At 32.3% G+C, this 19,046-nt stretch overlaps 6 protein-coding genes across 6 annotated transcripts; 4 read left to right on the top strand and 2 right to left on the bottom strand.

Annotated features, from left to right (window-relative positions):
- Positions 1 to 42: 42 nt before the first annotated feature.
- On the top strand, positions 43 to 1,250 carry PGO_051520 (heat shock protein; the record flags this gene model as incomplete). The annotated part of the gene is made up of 3 exons (XM_028686530.1): positions 43 to 114; positions 599 to 971; positions 1,180 to 1,250. The coding sequence occupies 3 exons, from the start codon at positions 43 to 45 to the stop codon at positions 1,248 to 1,250; spliced, it is 516 nt and encodes a 171-aa protein (XP_028542331.1).
- A 1,700-nt stretch (positions 1,251 to 2,950) lies between these two features.
- PGO_051510 (chaperone protein ClpB1) lies at positions 2,951 to 6,250 on the bottom strand (the record flags this gene model as incomplete). The annotated part of the gene is made up of 1 exon (XM_028686529.1): positions 2,951 to 6,250. The coding sequence occupies one exon, from the start codon at positions 6,248 to 6,250 to the stop codon at positions 2,951 to 2,953; it is 3,300 nt and encodes a 1,099-aa protein (XP_028542330.1).
- A 1,812-nt stretch (positions 6,251 to 8,062) lies between these two features.
- Positions 8,063 to 9,358, top strand: PGO_051500 (trafficking protein particle complex subunit 2-like protein; the record flags this gene model as incomplete). The annotated part of the gene is made up of 4 exons (XM_028686528.1): positions 8,063 to 8,192; positions 8,544 to 8,713; positions 9,061 to 9,154; positions 9,336 to 9,358. 4 exons carry the CDS (start codon positions 8,063 to 8,065, stop codon positions 9,356 to 9,358), a joined length of 417 nt encoding a protein of 138 aa, XP_028542329.1.
- A 261-nt stretch (positions 9,359 to 9,619) lies between these two features.
- On the bottom strand, positions 9,620 to 12,490 carry PGO_051490 (meiotic recombination protein DMC1; the record flags this gene model as incomplete). Its single annotated transcript, XM_028686527.1, has 7 exons — positions 9,620 to 9,653; positions 9,985 to 10,111; positions 10,417 to 10,569; positions 10,934 to 11,009; positions 11,346 to 11,507; positions 11,751 to 12,146; positions 12,392 to 12,490. The coding sequence occupies 7 exons, from the start codon at positions 12,488 to 12,490 to the stop codon at positions 9,620 to 9,622; spliced, it is 1,047 nt and encodes a 348-aa protein (XP_028542328.1).
- A 2,653-nt stretch (positions 12,491 to 15,143) lies between these two features.
- Positions 15,144 to 16,019, top strand: PGO_051480 (adenylate kinase 2; the record flags this gene model as incomplete). The annotated part of the gene is made up of 1 exon (XM_028686526.1): positions 15,144 to 16,019. One exon carries the CDS (start codon positions 15,144 to 15,146, stop codon positions 16,017 to 16,019), a length of 876 nt encoding a protein of 291 aa, XP_028542327.1.
- Positions 16,020 to 17,603: 1,584 nt separating this feature from the next.
- Positions 17,604 to 18,809, top strand: PGO_051470 (ubiquitin-activating enzyme E1C; the record flags this gene model as incomplete). Its single annotated transcript, XM_028686525.1, has 1 exon — positions 17,604 to 18,809. One exon carries the CDS (start codon positions 17,604 to 17,606, stop codon positions 18,807 to 18,809), a length of 1,206 nt encoding a protein of 401 aa, XP_028542326.1.
- Positions 18,810 to 19,046: the final 237 nt, after the last annotated feature.

Below are 19,046 nucleotides of genomic sequence, written 5' to 3'. Positions count from 1 at the left end.
TTCCCCTTCACCGCCTTATTTCCTTCTTTCCATTTTGTAAAAATGAGTTGTTTATGTGCGGGCTGTTCCGATAAAGGAGAAATTAAATTAGTCCCAGACCATAGAATGGACATTGTAAGCATCTGGATGTGTTGTCATATTTACATGACTTATTTTCACTATGCTTTTCACATAGTGTGACTTCGTATAGCTGCATTTCATGTGTATGTGATTACCCCTACTAGAGTTAAAGACTATGAATCTATGAGAGGATTTTCTTGCCTCTCTCTCCTGTGATATGAGCACATACGTTCAGATAGTGAAAATTTTTTCATGTTTCTCGTTTTTTTGTTTTTTTCATGTACACATAAATTATTTCGTATGCCGTGTCAAAATTATTTGATACCATAATGATTTATGCATACAACTTCGAAAGAGAACCGTTTAGCTCGTCACCTCTGTGTCTACCTTCCTTTATCTATCTGTACATGCATGCATCTATTTGCGTCCACCTCAGTCTATACTTACACATGCATGCATTTATTTTGAGTCCCCCTCCCTCCCATGAGTTTATCTGCACACATTATCATGGATCCGACACCCTATGCACCCTTCCCAGAAGGAGAAGCCCTCGATCCCCAAGAAGAAAAGTACGCTAGTCAGTCCAAACACCATTTTGGAAATAGAACCAGATAAGAACTTGAAAAAGCAAATTACTTTCAGACCAAAAGTAGACATCATGTATGATTCGGAAAAGTGTCATGCCATTTTAGTGCTAGATATTCCAGGATTTAAAATTGAAGATATAGATGTAGAAATAGGAGAAGGAATACTAACTGTCTCAGGACCCAGATCTCAAACAGAGTTATTTGAAACTTATGGTGATAATTTAATTTTGCACGCAAAGGAAAGAGAAGTAGGATACTTCAAGAGAATCTTTAAGCTTCCACACAATATTCTTGATGACACAGCTCAGGCCGCTTATAAAAATGGTAATTAATCTTGAAAAGAACAACACCTGCGCGTTTGCTTGTGCGTTTGCTTGTTCGTGTATTCGCAACTGCAACTGTGTTATGTGAACCTGTGTTAAAAGAAGAGGTGAAGACCCTCTTTAAAGAGTGTCTACATACAAGAGTCAGTATATTTTTGGTGAATGAACACACACAACCTATGAATCCTCTTTTCCTCACATTCTCACAGGAATCCTGGAAATAAAAATGGAATGTAAACAATTCTCGTATATGCACAAAGTTGAAATACAAGAAGGATAAATAAATTCGTTTTCTTTTACCAAGAAAATAATTCGTATGCAAAAAAAAAAAAAACAGTTTAACCAATTCTTAGATTAAATGCACTATTAAAGACATAATCATATTGATATTTCAGAGGATGAAGAAGCAGATTTTAATATGTTTCCATTCATCAAATCCGGGAATGACAGATTAATTCCAAGATTTATTTATTTTATTTTTTTGTATATGAATATGCTTATGAACAGTTTTTTTTTTTTTTTTTTTTTTTTTTTTTCTCTCTCTTTTGATAGACAATCAAATTATACGCTTTTATTATTTTTTTTCATTTTTTATGAACCCATTTCATGTCTTTAAAATTGTCTTATTTAGTATATTTTTTTTTTTTTTTTTTTTATGTCATTTTGACGTGGTTTTGGGCAGTAGCTACCTCGAAAAAATCCTTTTGCATTGCGCTTGTTGGAAAATGTTCCTATTACTTTACTTGCTCATTCGTGCACTCCCATTTATTTATAGCACCTTTTTTTCCTTCTGACCTGAACATGTTCATACACGAATGCGTAAAATTCGTGTAAAACTGAGAAAATACATTAACGCACAAGTGAGGGGAGAAACCCGTTTTTTGTGTGAATATTCAGACAGACATGGATGCTGATGAGAAGATCATGTCGTTTTTTTTTTTTTTTTTCTTTTTTGGGTGTGTGTGGGAGTTCTTAAATTTGAAAATAAAATAAAAATAAAATAAAAATAAAATAAAAATAGAATAAAAATAAAATAAAAATAGAATAAAAATACATAAATAGAACAATGCATAAATAGAATAATGCATAAATAGAGTTATAACACAAAGTAAAATAGTAGCATAAAATAATAAGGAATTCATAATTAAGGTAATTTCTTATAAAAAAGAGGCAAGAAAAAAAAAAAAAAAAAAAAAAAAAAAGATAGTGTCATGCAAAAAAGAAATTTGCATTCACTGAAAATTCAAAATGGTAATTTATTCTATGGATTATATAAACAGGAGTGATCCTTCGCCAATGGGGTCCAACATATCGTCTGAGGAGGAGGGTGAACTCTTGTCAACCCGCTGTTGTATGTTGTATGTTGTATGTTACATGTTATATGTTGCATGTTGTATGTTGCATGTTGCATGTTGCATGTTGTATGTTGCATGTTGCATGTTGTATGTTGCATGTTGTATGTTGTTGTTTTTTTTTTTCATACCAGCTCCCCTGCTCTCACACACACGCATACGCACACAAGCACTAATTGCCTTGGGTACAACGAAAAGATCAGCAATTCAATGTAGGAAAAATTCACGGCCCAATAGTGGGTGGAGACGAGGGGTGGGATAAAGGTCAAATATTCATAAAAACCATCTTTCCAATGTGCATCTCTTTTGAATATCTCTTAAGTGGTATAAAATGAAAAAAAAAAAAAAGAGGGGAAAAAATATTCTTTTTTAAGATCATACCTGTGTGTCCTGCTTATATACCCTTGTCGAAATTGTCTCAAAAGGAGCATAATTATAGGTAATAAAATTTTAAGAGTTTGTTTGAAGAACTCTGAATATATGAAAGTAACAAATGAGGAATGTTCAAAAGTGTAGAAGGGGAGAGAGAAAGTCGTGAAAGATAGGTTAATATATATATATATATATATATATATATATATTTTTTTTTTTCTTTGGTACATTTTTCTTCTGATACTATACACATGTGTTAACCCTTGGAAAAATGCAATGCACCATCTTTGAGAGAAACTCGAATGGTATCATTCTCGACAAACGTTTCGTTCAAAATTCGAACGGCAATTTCTGTTTCTATTTCAGATTGTATAACCCTTTTTAGAGGCCTAGCACCAAAAGAGGGATCATAAGCTTTATCTACAATGTAAGAAAAGACAGCATCATCAATTGTAATTCTAAAATTTTTATCAAATAATCTATTAGCAACTTTTTGAATTTCAATATTGGCTATTTCTTTTAGTTCCTTTTTGGATAAGCTATCAAATATAACATGATCATCAATTCGGTTATAAAATTCTGGTCTAAATGTTTCTCTAACTGATTTCATAACTTGTTGTTTAATTTTTTCTTTTTTATTAGGATCATTAGCAAGATCTAAAATACTTTGGCTACCCAAGTTAGATGTGAAAATGATAATGGTGTTTCTAAAATTTGCAACATTTCCTTTTGTATCCGATAACTTTCCTTCATCTATAACTCGTAACAATAAATTGTATACATCTGGATGTGCCTTTTCAATTTCATCAAATAAGATAATTGAGTACGGTTTTTTTCTAACCGCATCTGTTAGTAGACCCCCTTGTTCATATCCAACATAACCAGGTGCAGCACCTATTAATTTACTTATTGAATGTTTTTCCATATATTCTGACATATCAAAATGAATTACTGCATCTGGTGTATCAAATAAAACATCTGCTAACACTTTAGATAATTCTGTTTTTCCAACTCCAGTTGGTCCTAAGAACATAAGAGAAGCAATTGGTCTTTTGGGATTGTTCATACCAACTCTCGATCGTTGAACTGCCTTAGAAACAATTCGCACAGCATCATCTTGTCCTATAATTTGTTTATGTAGTTCATTTTCTAAATTCAAAATTTTTTCTTTTTCAGATTTCAGTAATTTATTTAGTCGTATCCCTGTAGATAAACTGACAATATTCATGATATCTTCACTTGTTACTTCATCCTTTAACATTCTGTTTTTTTCTGGTATATCGTTTAGATAATTGTCTTCTGCTTTTTTTAATTGTTTTTCTAGATCAGGTAATGTTTCAAATCTTAATTCTGCTGCTCTGTTTAGATCAAAATACCTTTCTGCTTTTTCAATTTCGATTTTTACAACATCTATTCTTTCTTTAATGGCTCTTATATTATCTACATAGCTTTTTTCAGAACTCCATGACTCTAGGATCCTTTTCTGTTCTTTTCTCAATTCATTCATTATATGATCAATCATTTTTAATCTATTTATTTCCTTTTCGTTAATTCTTTTTTTTAGAAAGTTAGAACTTTTTGTGTAATCAATTATGTGATCTTCTCCTGATTCGATTTTTCCATTGTCCACACTTCCTCCTCCCATGTTGGATGAATTATTTGTGCGTGATAATAATGCTCCACCCCCTCCTGCATGGTTCTTATCACCAAGAATAGATATTTTTTCCATTTCTAACTGAACCAATTGTTTTTCTATATTATCTAATTGAATTGGCTTACTTGATAACTGAATTTTCAAATTGGCAGCAGCTTCATCTATAAGATCTATAGCTTTATCTGGTAAAAATCTATAACTGATATATCTATCTGATAAACAAGCTGCCTGTACTAAAGCTGAATCTAATATACGTACTCCATGATGTACTTCATACCTTTCTTTCAGTCCTCTCAATATACTAATTGTTTCATCAACACTTGGTTGTTCCACTAAGATTTGTTGAAATCTTCTTTCTAATGCTTTATCCTTTTCTATAAATTGTCTATATTCACTAACTGTGGTTGCACCTATACATCTTAATTCACCTCTTGCTAACATTGGTTTTAATATATTTCCTGCATCTAAAGCTCCTTCAGCAACTGCACCAGCACCTACAACTGTATGAATTTCATCAATAAACATAACTACCTGACCCTCTGCATCTTGAACTTCTTTTAATATAGATTTTAATCTTTCTTCAAAATCTCCTCTATATTTTGCACCAGCAATTAGAGATGATAAATCTAATGAAACTAATTTTCTTCCTTTCAAAGAATCTGGTACATCTCCCTGCACAATTTTTATAGCTAATCCTTCAGCAATGGCTGTTTTTCCAACCCCTGGATCTCCTAACAATATTGGATTATTCTTTGTTCTTCTAGAAAGTATTTGTATGGCTCTTCTAATTTCTGTGTCTCTTCCAATAACTGGATCTAATTTCCCTGCTCTTGCCAAAGCTGTCAAATCACGGCTGTATTTTTCTAAAGCTTGATATGTCATTTCAGGTGTTTTAGAAGTAACTTTTTTTTTTCCTCTTATTTTTTCAACTGCTTTTTTAACCTTTTCATAATTTACATTATATTTTAATAACCAAGGTCTAGTGAACTTTGAATCCTCAGAAATTATACCCAAAAGTAAATGTTCTATTGATATATATTCATCATGAAATTCTTTTTTTAATCTTTTACTCGTGCTTAACACTGCTTGTAATGTTCTTCCTAAAATTTTCTGTTCTCCAAAACCACTTGGCATCTTTGGCTGCTTTTTCAAATATTCATCTATTTCTTGAATTAACAAATCTGTATCGATTCCACTTTCTTTCAATATTCTTTGTGCCAAACCATCTGGGGAATCATTTAATAATGCTAACAATAGCATTTCTGCTTCTACATATGCAGATTCATATTTCTCTCCTATTTTGTTCAGTGTACTGATGGCATCCCAAGCTTTTTCTGTATAATCATCTGAGTTTATGGTATATTCTTCATCACTCATTCTGAGTGTGAATCTATCTTTCAATTTCGATAATTCTTTTCCTTTTCTGTTCCAATCTCTCCCATTGCTTCTTTCCAACAAGTCCCTGTTCGACTCAACATCAACAACATCACTTCTGTGTTGGTAATACAATCTATCATTAGTCATTCGTCTTTGTTTTGTCTCCTCCTCTGCAGCAACTTTGTAGTTACTTTTATTTTTCTGAGTGTATCCTATGCTTACATCTGTGCAGCCACGGCTTACATCTGTGTAGCGTCGGGTTCCAACCTTAGAACCCGTTTGATCCCCCCTTTTTGGATTCACTCCGATGAATGCACTTTTCCATCCAAGCTCCTGAGGCACAGTCGCATTCCTCCTACCTCCAATCGAACGTCCATTCAAGAACGAGTTTATTCGTTTTCCACTTAACGTGTCCCATAAAAAAAAACTCTTCAGCAGACACAGAAAAAGGAAAAAAATGTTAGCTTTCTTCCTCTCTCGGCCCATTTTTGTTTTCCTTATCCGGGATGCACGACTCTTGCACATGCACAGGCGTGACTATGCATAAGTATGTGCATATGAAACGTTAAGCTTCTGTTGCCACCTTCTGCTTCCACTTCTGCTTCCACGTCTGCTTCCACGTCTGTTGTCACGTCTGCTGCCACGTCTGCTTCCACGTCTGTTGTCACGTCTGCTGCCACGTCTGCTTCCACTTCTGCTTCCACTTCTGCTGCCACGTTTGCTGTCACTTCTTCTACCACTTACTCACAAAAATATGGAAAAAAAGAAAAGAAAAAAAGTTATGGTTACATCCCCCACTTTCCTAGCGAGAGTGTGAATCTACAGGCACAAATAGCTCTGCTTGTGAATTTTTATTTTTTTTTTATTTTTTCCCCTCTTTTCACTTATGGTTCACTCTAAATGGAGAAATGGTGAAATTCAGCCATATTGCTTCGGTTATTCCTTTTTGTATTTATTTTTACACGGGTACATATATACAAGTGTATGTATGGGGACATGTACAAGTGTATGTATGAGCATATGTATTTGTACATGTACATATGTATGAACTCGTATGTAAGTACATGTGTTCTTCCTTGCTGTTCTGCACAAGTAGGGGCGCAACCGCACGCTTTTCTTTTTTTTTTTTTTTTTTTTCCCCTTTTTTAAAAAGCTTACCCAAGCCACATAATAAAATGTGAGAAAAAAAACATCTTTATTTATGGACACTTATATATACATACATATAGTTCTCTTCCTAATGTAATTTGCCTTTTTCTTCTTTTCATCTACGACATGAAAAAAAAAAAAAAAAAAAAAAAAAAGCACTTAAAAATGATGCACTAATTTTAAAAAAAAAAAAAAAAAAAAAAAAAAAAAAAAAAAAAAAAAAAAATATTTGTTTTTTTTTTTTTTTTTTTTTTTTTTTTTTTTTTTTTTTTTTTTTGTTGTTGTTGTTTTCTCCTCTTTACCATTGTCCGCATATTAACAAATCTGCTTCATTTTCATCCCTCTTTTTTTTTTTTACACAAAAGGATTTTATTTTTTGATATTTTCTTAAATGTGTCATAATTTTAGGTATCTATACACAAAGGTGATATATATATTTTTTTTTTTCATTACAGTGTGGTAGTTGGGAGAGTGGAATTATTACACTTTTTCTAATCTGTAAATTTTTACATATTTTTCTACACAAAAGCCCCTACAGCACATTCTCGTTATTCTCTCCATTATTATTACTTTATTTTATTTTTTTATTTATTTTCTCCTCTTTATGTGCCACACGTTTTTTTTATCATTTTTTCTTTTTTTTTTTTTTTTTTTCTTCCCGCTTACCTTGACCTCCTTTCGAAGAGATCCCAATCCATTTGAAAAATAAATTCGTGTGCAATTGGGATATATGTTAAATCTTTATGTACACGTGTGTGTATTCCTATGTTCCAAAAATTTGTATGTGTTTACGTCTATGTGGTTATTCCACGACTATTAATGCGATTGCAATGTGATTGCCGATGCAACTTCTAATCGTGCCTTCAGTTTTTTCCCCTCCCCCTTCCCCTCTAAGATCAAGAATCCTTAAACTTCCCTTGGAACGCACGAAACAAGCAAAAACCGAATCACTTTCATGTATTCGTGTGCTAAGACACACCATATTCCTAGAAGCCAATTCTGTTTATTTCCTGGGTCGAACCATTTTATATGAACCTCCATGCATCCCTATGAAAAAAATTCATGTTTCAGATGAATATTCCTTTTAGTCTCTTACCTTATCCCCAAGTTATACTTTTGTAGACAAAAGTATACATCATTGTGCACAATTAGCAGTTCAAACTCAGAAGAAAAAAAAAAAAAAAAAAAATGGCCATAAAAAGTATATGCTACTTGGGAAAAGAGGATGAAATTTTATTTTTCTATTCAACGGAAGAAAGTGATGAAATAAGTTCCCGATTTTCTATATTTGCTGCTTTGAACAATGTAAACAAATTAGGTAAGTGAACAAAATAAACAAGTGAAACGAGCTAAAATGAGGTGATTTTAGATTATACTACATTGTGAAATATTTGTACCGTATCAGATGAAGTGAAGTGAGATGAATAACATATAATGAAGCAAAAAGCATAAAATGAAATATAAGAGTGTTCATGTTTTTGAAGCGGAAAAAATCTTTGTTACTTTTCTACACCTCTTCTCCCCACCAGCTCGCTGCAAAAAAAAAAAAAAAAAAAACATGATCATGAAGATGTGCACCATGAGATCGTCAGATTCTGTGTCCCCATCTTCGCACTCTCTCGATCATTCACTCTCCTACTCGTATGAAATGCATAACCACTTCTCTTAGTCGAATCCAGTGAAAAGAAACAGGACCCTTACCTCGGATATGTTGGCGTGAATCTCTCCCTTTTCAGCGCAAACAAAAATTATGCATATGTAATTAAATTAATAAACTTGAAAATTATTCTCACCATTGACGACAGCAGAAATAAATATACGGATGATATCATTAGATCTGTTAGTGCCATTTAGACGTGCCACGAGCATTCGTGCATGCATCTGCGTGTGCATATGTACATGCACATGCACGAACATGTATATATATATATATATATATATATATATATATATGCACAGATATGTGTATACAATTTTCCATTTTAATCAATTGCTATATGAACGCCTTGTGGATTATTATTCCCATATGTGAAATTGGACATATATTTACGTATACGTCTAATGTGATAACACAAAAGTAATTACATAGACATGTGTCTACCCCTTAAGTGAGTCAACCATTCATTCACATACTTACTTGCTTACTCACGCACTCACTCACTTTCTGCATCAATAACCCTTCTTAGATTTTCATAAAGCTACACAAAATATATGCGGATGCTGTTTGTAACCCATTTTACACAGATCGTTTAGAAAAGGATTCATTGGAAAAAAAAATTAGTAATTCATCCATTTTTATTAAAAAAAGAAAAAAAAAAAAAAAATTGTGAAGTTTCTATTTGTGAATATAATTCTTACCAACAAAATTGTGCCTACGGGAGTAGAACTGTTAAGGCACCACACCATATGGTGTGTGTAATGTTGTGATACATTATAAGTTTTTTTTTTTTTTTTTTTTCAGAAAAGTTAATAGAGACATCATGAGGCAATCTAATGGTCATTCATTTGTTGGATTCATCATGATTGGTGGCGCTTACGTACCCCTCTGATTTTATATTCTTCTTTGTTTTTCCTCGTTTTAAATTTGTCCTTATAAATTTATCGCTTTACAATAGCTTTACTTTTGAGTCGCTTTCCTATCGCTTTACTTTCCTATCGTTTTACTTTCCTATCGTTTTATTGTCTTACCCTTTTTCCTGTTTTTTTTTGAATCCTTTTTTCCTCGCCCCCCCGAAAACATGAACTCTACTCAGTTGCGTCGATAACTCCTCCGTCGGACCTGCACGGTTCAGAAAAAAATAAAAATTAAAGCAGTAAAAAAGATGCAGTAAAGATGCAGTAAAGATGCAGTAAAGATGCAGTAAAGATGCAGTAAAGATGCAGTAAAAAAGCATTCTTTTGTGGACGTCACAAACGAGGGAAACACACTTAACGTTCATATAAACGCTCTTGCTTTCTTTTTCTTCTTGGCTCAGTCAATTTTTTGCAGCTTTTTTATTGTTCATCGAGCATTATTTTAGATCCCTTCTTTCTTTGCCTTTTTCTTGCTTCGCTTCGGTTCGGTTTTCTTTTTTTTTTTTTTTTTTTTTTTTTTTTCCCCCTTTGCTAACAGTTGAAAAATGCACTCCACTTCGGGCAGATTTGGGGCATCATAAACTTTGCAAACCCTTTGGTCTCCTTTTCCTTTTCTCAGAGAAAGTCTTGTGGTGGATGCATGACCAATGACGTGCCCACCCACTGGGGGAAAAAAAAAAAAAAAAAAAAAAAAAAAGGGTATGATATTCCATGGTATGGCAAGAGGTAGAAGAGAATATATATATATATATATATATATATATATATATATATGTCCAAATAAACACATAAACAAGTGCATTAACAAAACGGGAGAAATATCTTCTGTGCTGAAAAGAGCAGGATCATCAAGGTACTTCATTTCAATGTTACACCAGAGCCCCCCACCCCTCTTTTTTTTTATGGTTTTCCCTCATTTGAGATACCACTCCATCATTTTTTGTGCACTTCTCTAGAAGCAAGAAAACCTGGTTTCATCGGGTTGGCTATGAATGTCATTGTTGCTCCTGGATCAGACATCACTTGGTTAGTTATCACGATTGCTATGTTAAACTGTTCTCCAAGTTTCGATAAAATGGACATGGTTTTGTTTAACTTTTGTTGGCGTTCAGAAAGTTCACCTAGCATCGGACGGAAAATATGGGACGGAAAATATGGGACGGAAAATATGGGATGGAAAATACGGGACGGAAAATATGGGACGGAAAATATGGGACGGAAAATATGGGATGGAAAATATGGGATGGAAAATACGGGACGGAAAATATGTCACGACAAATAAACTGATTAAGGAAAATTATATCATGCTCAGATGTTAACACAAGTTGTTTTTCATAAATTAGCATAAATGGAGGGAATATGTAAGCATGAAAATCTATATTCATAAAGTAGAAGTGGGAGTCTAATGTTTTTTTTTTTTTTTTTTTTTTTTTTTTTTTTTTTTTTTGTGTCGAAACTTTTCACTCAAAATGATGAGGAAGTTACCTCGTCCACTGAAATCAACACGAAAAAGAGAAATGATGGAATCCACCACCAACAATGCGAAGGGCTCTTCACACATCTTCAAAATAGAGCAGACAATAGAAAGATATATACAGAAAAAAAAAAAAAAAAAAAAAGGTACAAATCCATGGTGATAAGAATAATGAACTTTGTTATACTTTTTCGAATGTATCATGGAATAATTACATTTTTTTTATACATCTAAGGGAGAGACTGAAAGAGATTACTTTATTTTATTATTATTTTTTTGACAAATATTGCCCACAAAATGGACTGTTTTTTTTTTTGGTGTATTTTGTTGTGCTTCTTTTTCTCCTCTTTGGACAGACATACACAACATACACGAAATACAGCAAAAGGGTGTATATATGTATCATACAAACACTAGTTTTACCTTTGCAGCTGATATTGCAAGTAACTGAAACAAATGCTCATGGGTAAATGCTCTTGCATATAAAATGTTATCTAAGACGTCCTCTCCATTAATACCATACCTTTGTGCTATTTTGCAAATTTTTTCTGGTCTAAATGTGCCTTCGGTGTCTATATAACATACCTATGGAGATGGGAATGTAAAAAATGAATACTTTTTTTTTTTTTTTTGTGGACATTATAATATATCGATAAGGATGGTATGTAAATATAAATGCAGACGCTACGTGTTTACAAATGTTTTTTTTTTGACAAAGATTAAGCGGTTCGAGAAAAGGAAGCAATCATTTGAATTAAAAAAGTATACCTAACTAGGAATGTAGAGAGGTGCACATGTGAACATGTGCAAGAGTGAACGTGTGCGTACCTTTCCATTTCCACCACTAACATCTTTAGGAAGCTGCGCAGTAACTGCTAATGTATGACAAATTTGAGTTTTCCCACATCGATTTTCGCCAAAAAGTTCTGTGATAGACATACTTTCAATTCCTCCACCCAGAGTTCGATCGAGTGTAGTACTTCCAGTTGTTATTTTTAACAATTTACTTCTTTTCTGAACTAACTGATTAGCAGTAATGAAACTTGAACAGTTTTCTATTTTTGATGCCACCTCCAATATTTTATCAACCTTTGCTTCGGATATTCCCTTAACATTACACAATTCTTTTTTTGTCGCCTGAATTAAAGATAATATGGTGCAGTAACCACTTCCCTTTAGTTTATTTATATCTGCTGCATTAATGCCCGAGTCCTGCAATTTCTCCTAAAAAAGCAGAACAAATTTGGTGCAGCAGATAAGCAGCTAGCTCCATATGTAATCTCTTAAAAAAGGAAACATTGAATAAGTAAACAAGTAAACACTGAATAAGTAAACAAGTAAACACTGAATAAGTAAACAAGTAAACACTGAATAAGTAAACAAGTAAACACTGAATAAGTAAACGAGTAAGCATTGAATAAGTAAACAAGGAAACATTGAATAAGTAAACGAGATAGATTCTTCGTTACAATTTCCTGAAACTGCTGATCTTTTGTGATTTCTTTCTCCACTTCATTTGTCATGGCAACCTTGCTGGTTGATTTGCTCGACGGTAGTGTAGTAGCCATCTTTGCTCCAAGCATGAAAAAAAAAAAAAAAAAAAAAAAAAAAAGATTCCCAAAAAAGGGGAAAAAATTCTGAACAGGCAAGGTAAAAATGAACTTGCTATAGAAAAGTCAGGTGAAAACAAAGGATGTGTACTTTTGAACACACAAATGAAAAATTCTCGTGTTAGTTAAAATCAAAAGGAGATCGAACAAAAAGCGGCTAGACAAGCAAGTATCATTTTAAAAACTTAAACAAAAAAAAAAAAAAAAAACACACAAAAATGATAAAGAGGGGGAGTAAATCTATATCCACAAATGTATAAAGATTACGTACACATAAGTATGCACATATATGTATCTGTACAAATTATTCGAGAATAAGTGTGGCAATTTCGAAATGTTTATACAAACTCAGGAAAGACAAATGGAAAAACAAAGCCAAACTAAAACTTTTCACTTAACTGTTTCATGGGTTTTGAAAAAGTTATATTAGTGAATCGTCACGGAGTTGATTTAGTGTCTCAGCATTGTGTGTGTCTGCGTATCTGCAAGTGGATTTGTATGTATATCTGCAAGTGGATTTGTATGTATATCTGCAAGTGGATTTGTATGTATATCTGCAAGTGGATTTGTATGTATATCTGCAAGTGCATTTGCATGTGTGTGTATCTGCAAGTGGATTTGTATGTATATCTGCAAGTGCATTTGCATGTGTGTGTATCTGCAAGTGTATTTGCATGTATATCTGCAAGTCCATTTGCATGTGTGTGGTAGCGCACTAAAATAGTAGATAAACGCTACAAAATTGCACATTTTTATCATTTTGATGGATGAAGTAATTACTTTTGCAAATCCTTTACCTTTTCGTAAAATATTTTTTTCCTTTGTTTTGACGTATGAGCAATAGTAGAGTGTATGTTCACTAGAGGATCGAAAAAAAAAAAAAAAAAAAAAAAAAAAAAAAAAAATCTGACGCATTACGAGTCATAAATGGCACATTCGTGTGTAGCACTCCGAGGCTGTGATCTACCTTTTTATTAGCATACTGATGTTATGTATAATTGGGACTTTTGAAACAAACGAGAAGAATTACAAAAGGAAGGAGGATGATTTTTTTTTTTTTTTCCTCATTTTACAGTGACATCAGATCACTTGCTCTGTGTCGAATGGAATGATACATATATGTCTAGGAAATTTTTCCACAAATTGGGTGAGATATTGTATTTCTTTTTTTTCTTTTTTTTTTTTCTCTCTTTTTTCTTCTTTTTCTTTTTTTTTTTTTTTCGTTTTTCTTATATAGATTTTACACAAGTGTGGTGTGGAAAGAGCTGTGCCATTTTTGTGAGTATCGTGTGAATAGACTTAACCGATTAGACACCATTACAAAGGGGAGCAAATCACACTGTTCTATGAATTTATCATAGTTATCTGTCAACGAATATAAATAACATGGGTTTAGTTATGTATCTCTCCATTATTTTGTTTCTTTTTTTTTTTTTTTTAGAAGTTGAAAGATTATTCCTAAGCTAAATTCAGAAAAATTTTATTAAAAGAAAATTCAAAAAAAAAAAAAAAATGAAAAAAGTGTTTAAAAAGAGACATCCAAAAAAAAAAAAAAAAAAAAAAAAAAAAAAAAATCAAAAAACAAAAAAAAAAAAAAATTAAAAAAAAAAAAATTAAAAAAAAAAAAAAATTACTCTTGTTCAAAACTAAAAAAATTTAAAAAAAAAAAAAAAAAAAAAAAAAAAAAAATGAAAAAAGTGTTTAAAAAGAGACATCCAAAAAAAAAAAAAAAAATAGCTAAGTAAAAAATGTCACAACACATGCAAAGTGAATCATTAAAAAAAATAAAATTAAAGTAATAAAATAATTACTCTTGTTCGAACCTAAAGTAATTTAACAAAAAAAAAAAAAAAAAAAGTCACGCAGAATTATTTATACGTGTGCTATTCCTTATCGTCCTCTCTCTCTATAATCAGTCGTCTTTCTATCTACAATCTACAAGAAAAAAAAAAAAAAAAAAAAAAAAGATACACGCTATATTTACAGTGACGAATGTGTCAATTGTGCAGTTCTTCGAAAGGAAACTTCATTCCTTATTCGTCAAATATATAAGTTCTTATATTAATACAGAAATGCAGAAGTGTCAAAGTGTCGAAGACTAGAGACGGGAAAAAATGAGGCCGCAAGAAATGTGAGCAATTAAAAAATAAAATAAAAAATTGAGAAAAGCTGTCACAAATAAGAAATGAGAAACGCTGCTAAAAAAAAAAAAAAAGAAAGAAACAATTGAAACCTACTCCTCTCTTTTTAGAAATGTGCTATTTTGTCCGAATAAAAAAAGGAGCACATTCGGGAAAAAAAAAAAAAAAAAAAAAAAAAAAAAGTACAATAGGAAACACTAAACGACATACCTGATTATTCACCTCATCAGAGGAATGTCACAGGTTGGTAATTATGAGAGTAAGAAGTGTGAGCGGTTTGGGATAATTATTTTTTTTTCTTCTTTTTTTTCTTCTTTCTTTTCTTCTTTCTTTTCTTCTTTCTTTTCTTCTTTCTTTTCTTCTTTCTTTTTCTTTTCCTTTTGATTAATAGAGAGGAATCATTTCCCCTTCTTGTTTGAGGAAAAGTAAGGAATGTCCACATATAAATTAACATTTAAAGCAGACCAAACATGCACAGTTATAGCGAAAAAACAGTGGAAAAAGGAAGGATATCGAATGATAAAAGAAAAAAGAAAATTTACATTCTGAACGGCGCAGCAGGATCGGGAAAAGATACTCAATGTAAACTAGTGTCAGAAAAGTACTATTTTCCAATAATTACAATAAGTACATTGTTAAAAGAGTATATTAAAGAAAATGAACAGATAGAGGAAAATACAAACATGTGTGACAAATATGCTTATGATTTAGGGGAAAAAGAAAATGAAAAAAAAAAAAGAAAAAAGGAAGATTTAGAAAATATAAAAAAATGCATGAATGATGGATCGCTAGTTTCAGACGATGTAGTTATGAGAATATTTTTGAATCGTTTGGAAAAATATTTAAATAATAAGGAAACGTGTTCTGGTATATTAATTAATGGATTTCCAAGGACATACGAACAGGCCTTACTATTTGCAAAGAATGACATTGAAATTACAAATTTTATTAACATACAGGTAAAAAAAGATACTTTATTGAAAAGAATAAATAATCGAATGGCTGATCCGATAACTAACATAAATTATAGTGCAGAAGGGATAGAACTCTTTTTAAAGAAAAAAAAAGGTGCAATTTTAACTTCAGAAGAAGAATCCTTACTAATTTCTCAAGGAAAAGAATTTCAAAATTTAAATGATGAAATTATAGACAGGTTGGTAAGGCGAGCAGATGACAAGGAGGCTACCTTTAATAAGAGATTCGATGTATATGAAAAAAATAAACACAAGATTGAGTCGCTTTTTCTCAATGCGTGCAGAGATGTTGATGGGAATGGATCTATCGACCAAACCTTTGCACAGATATGTGCCATCATAGGACCAGCACCCCAAGACCCTCCCACATAAGGAGCAAATATACATACATAGGTACATGCATACATACGTACATTCATACATGCATACGATGCATTTGTGTGTGCTTGTATATGCACACCGCTGCCCTGGCCTGTCGTATGGAAATCTACCAAGTTAAGATGAATCAATGCTGGCAACATACTTAGCAATTCTGCACAATGTGTACTATATCCCTCAGGGAAGGGGTGTATACTACCAAAGTGCCAATAGACTAAGACCCCTTGCATTGTGATAAGAATTTCTAACAGGGAGAAGATCCCTCGATTAAAATTAAAGAAAGAGGTTACTCGCATGCCCGATGTCCTACTATTTCATCCGTTCGATCGTTTTTATTTTCTCCTTTTTGAAAATGCCTTATTAACCATCACGATGAAAAATGTTGCCTACCCACACTTTCTTCAATTTGGATTTGCATCTGTATTGCATTTTCTTTTCTTTTCCGTGTTGGGATTCCCTTCCAATCAAAGCTTGTGCATAAAAAAAAAAAAAAAAAAAAAAAAACATCACAATCGGGAATCCAACATATCAGTGCTCGTCCTTTTTGATATGGCAAAATGGTTAACATATCAAACACTAAACTAAGCGCTGAACCAATACCCACTTTGAACCCGTAAATTGTAAAAAGAAAAAAGTTTCCTTTTTCTTCTTCATTTTCCCCCTCTTTTTGCTCGGTTTTAATCCGTAAATTTTGTCTTTCTCTCTGTTGATATATAATAAAATGATTTATCATTCCTTCCTTTCCCAACAACCATTCTATGTTTCATACACTTTTTGCACACACTTTCCATTTTGACACATTTCTCCCCCAATGGCATATGACAATGTTTGTGTATGAATTTATACGAACCTACTGAATTGGCAAAAAAAAAAAAAAAAAAAAGGAGAATTTTTTTTTTTTTTTGTTTTTTTTTTATTTCACATATCGAAAAGGAGCTAAATATAACATATATAGTATCTTTTTTTAATCAGACGAAAATAACTTTGTATCATCATAAAATATACACTTTTTAATTGTCCCAGGAGAAATGAACATGTAGATAAGGTACCTACATCTGTTCTGCTATGAAACTTAGTTTGTCAATTCTGCTGATGAGGGGTTAGATGTGCTGTCAAAAAAAAAGCCAAAGTAGAGAAGAAAAAAGCGACAATTTTGTGCGCAATTTTACGCATCTTCAAATCAAAGTAAAGAACAAAAAGTGACAATTTTTTGCGCAATTTTACCCATCTTCAAATCAAAGTAAAGAACAAAAAGTGACAATTTTTTGCGCAATTTTACGCATCTTCAAATCAAAGTAAAGAACAAAAAGTGACAATTTTTTGCGCAATTTTACGCATCTTCAAATCAAAGAACAAAAAGTGACAATTTTTTGCGCAATTTTACCCATCTTCAAAGTCAAAATAGAGGGAAAATTGGAAAGAATGTGGGGAGAGGTTGGGAAAAACGATTCAAGTGATCCAAATTGGTAAAGTCAGCCAATTCGGTAGGCTAGCCAAATCGGTAGAGGCTTTCAAAAGAACATCTCACTGGTGCCACATTCAGAGAAGAAAGGTAGATGTGTGGAGAGACTCTCTCGAATGGATCCTGAAAAAGCAAAAGTACTAGTTGTGGGTTGCGGGGGCCTTGGAAATGAAGTTATAAAAAATTTAATTTATGAAAATATAAAGAACATAGCAATTGTAGATTACGACACAGTTGAAATGAGTAATTTAAATAGACAATTTTTTTTTTCAGTTTATGATATTGGAAGAAATAAAGCAAGTGTGATCCAAGAAAAAATAAAAGAAAAGTATAGCAATGTTTCCATTACAAGTTTTGTGCAACATATCGAATATTTTGAAACCTCCTTTTTTGAAAACTTCGATTTTGTTATGGGCTGCCTTGATAATATAAGCAGTAGAATTTACCTGAACAACTTGATTTTCACATTGAAAAAAAAAGTTATATACATAGATGGGGGTGTTGAAGGGTTTCATGGTAGCATAAAAATAGTAAACCGTGATAAAAATTTCGCTTGTTTTCAATGCACCATCGCGAATTATGCCATGGGGATGCATACCGAGAGAGGTAGACACAACAGTGAGACAATCCCTCTATGTACCATTTCTGGAAAACCCCAAAATTTTACAGATTGTGTTTTTTATGCTATGCACATTTCCTTCGAACGAAAGAGAAAAGAAAAATTCAATCTTAACGATGAGAATCATATAAGATGGATATATGAAGAAGCAAAAGAAAGAGCTAGCCAATTTCATATCGAAAATGAGTCGTACACCTTAACGAAACAGGTTATTCAAAATTCAATTCCAACCACAGTCAGCACATTAATGATAATAGCTTCACTGATGACAAATGAAGTACACAATAATGTTACAAAAACGTGTAGAAGACTTACACATTGTGCATCTAACGATTTAAACGATTATAGTGATATTCTATATGCAGGAGAAAACGGGTTCTATTTTTTTCATTACAAGGTTTATAAAAACCCACGATGCATCATATGTAGCAAAAAACGTATACATTTTACATTTGACAAAAAACGCACATTAGGTGATTTCATTAAATGTATAAAAAACATTTACCATTTTGAAAGAATAAACATATCTTCTGACACCTCGATTCTTTTTACTTCATCCAAATGCCTTAAGAAAACAAATTGTGAACAAAAACTGAATTTAACATTTCAGCAGTTACTGGACATGGGGAAAGTAAAGCAACATGATTACTTGAATCTCCAAATGGAGAATCAAAATTTTGTCTTGTTTCTTCAATTGCAGTGAAAAAAAAAAAAAAATATGCATCTGTGGAAAACACAACAACAGCAACCAGTTAGGGGTGTGCAAGTAGAACAACAGTCTCTCCATTCCATAAGAGCATGCTACACGTTCATAAATTTATGTCAACTAAGTTGAGTTCCATCTCATCACTACTCCTACGTCTGCATATGCATATGTACTTTCTGTCAGATTGTAGTGACTTAATTTAAGAACGACCAAGGTGTTGGGGCCGATGGCGAT

The sequence above is a fragment of the Plasmodium gonderi genome (assembly GCF_002157705.1).
Source record: "Plasmodium gonderi DNA, contig: Chr05, whole genome shotgun sequence".
NCBI lineage: Eukaryota > Apicomplexa > Aconoidasida > Haemosporida > Plasmodiidae > Plasmodium > Plasmodium gonderi.
This window is presented reverse-complemented; position numbering and strand designations above follow the sequence as displayed.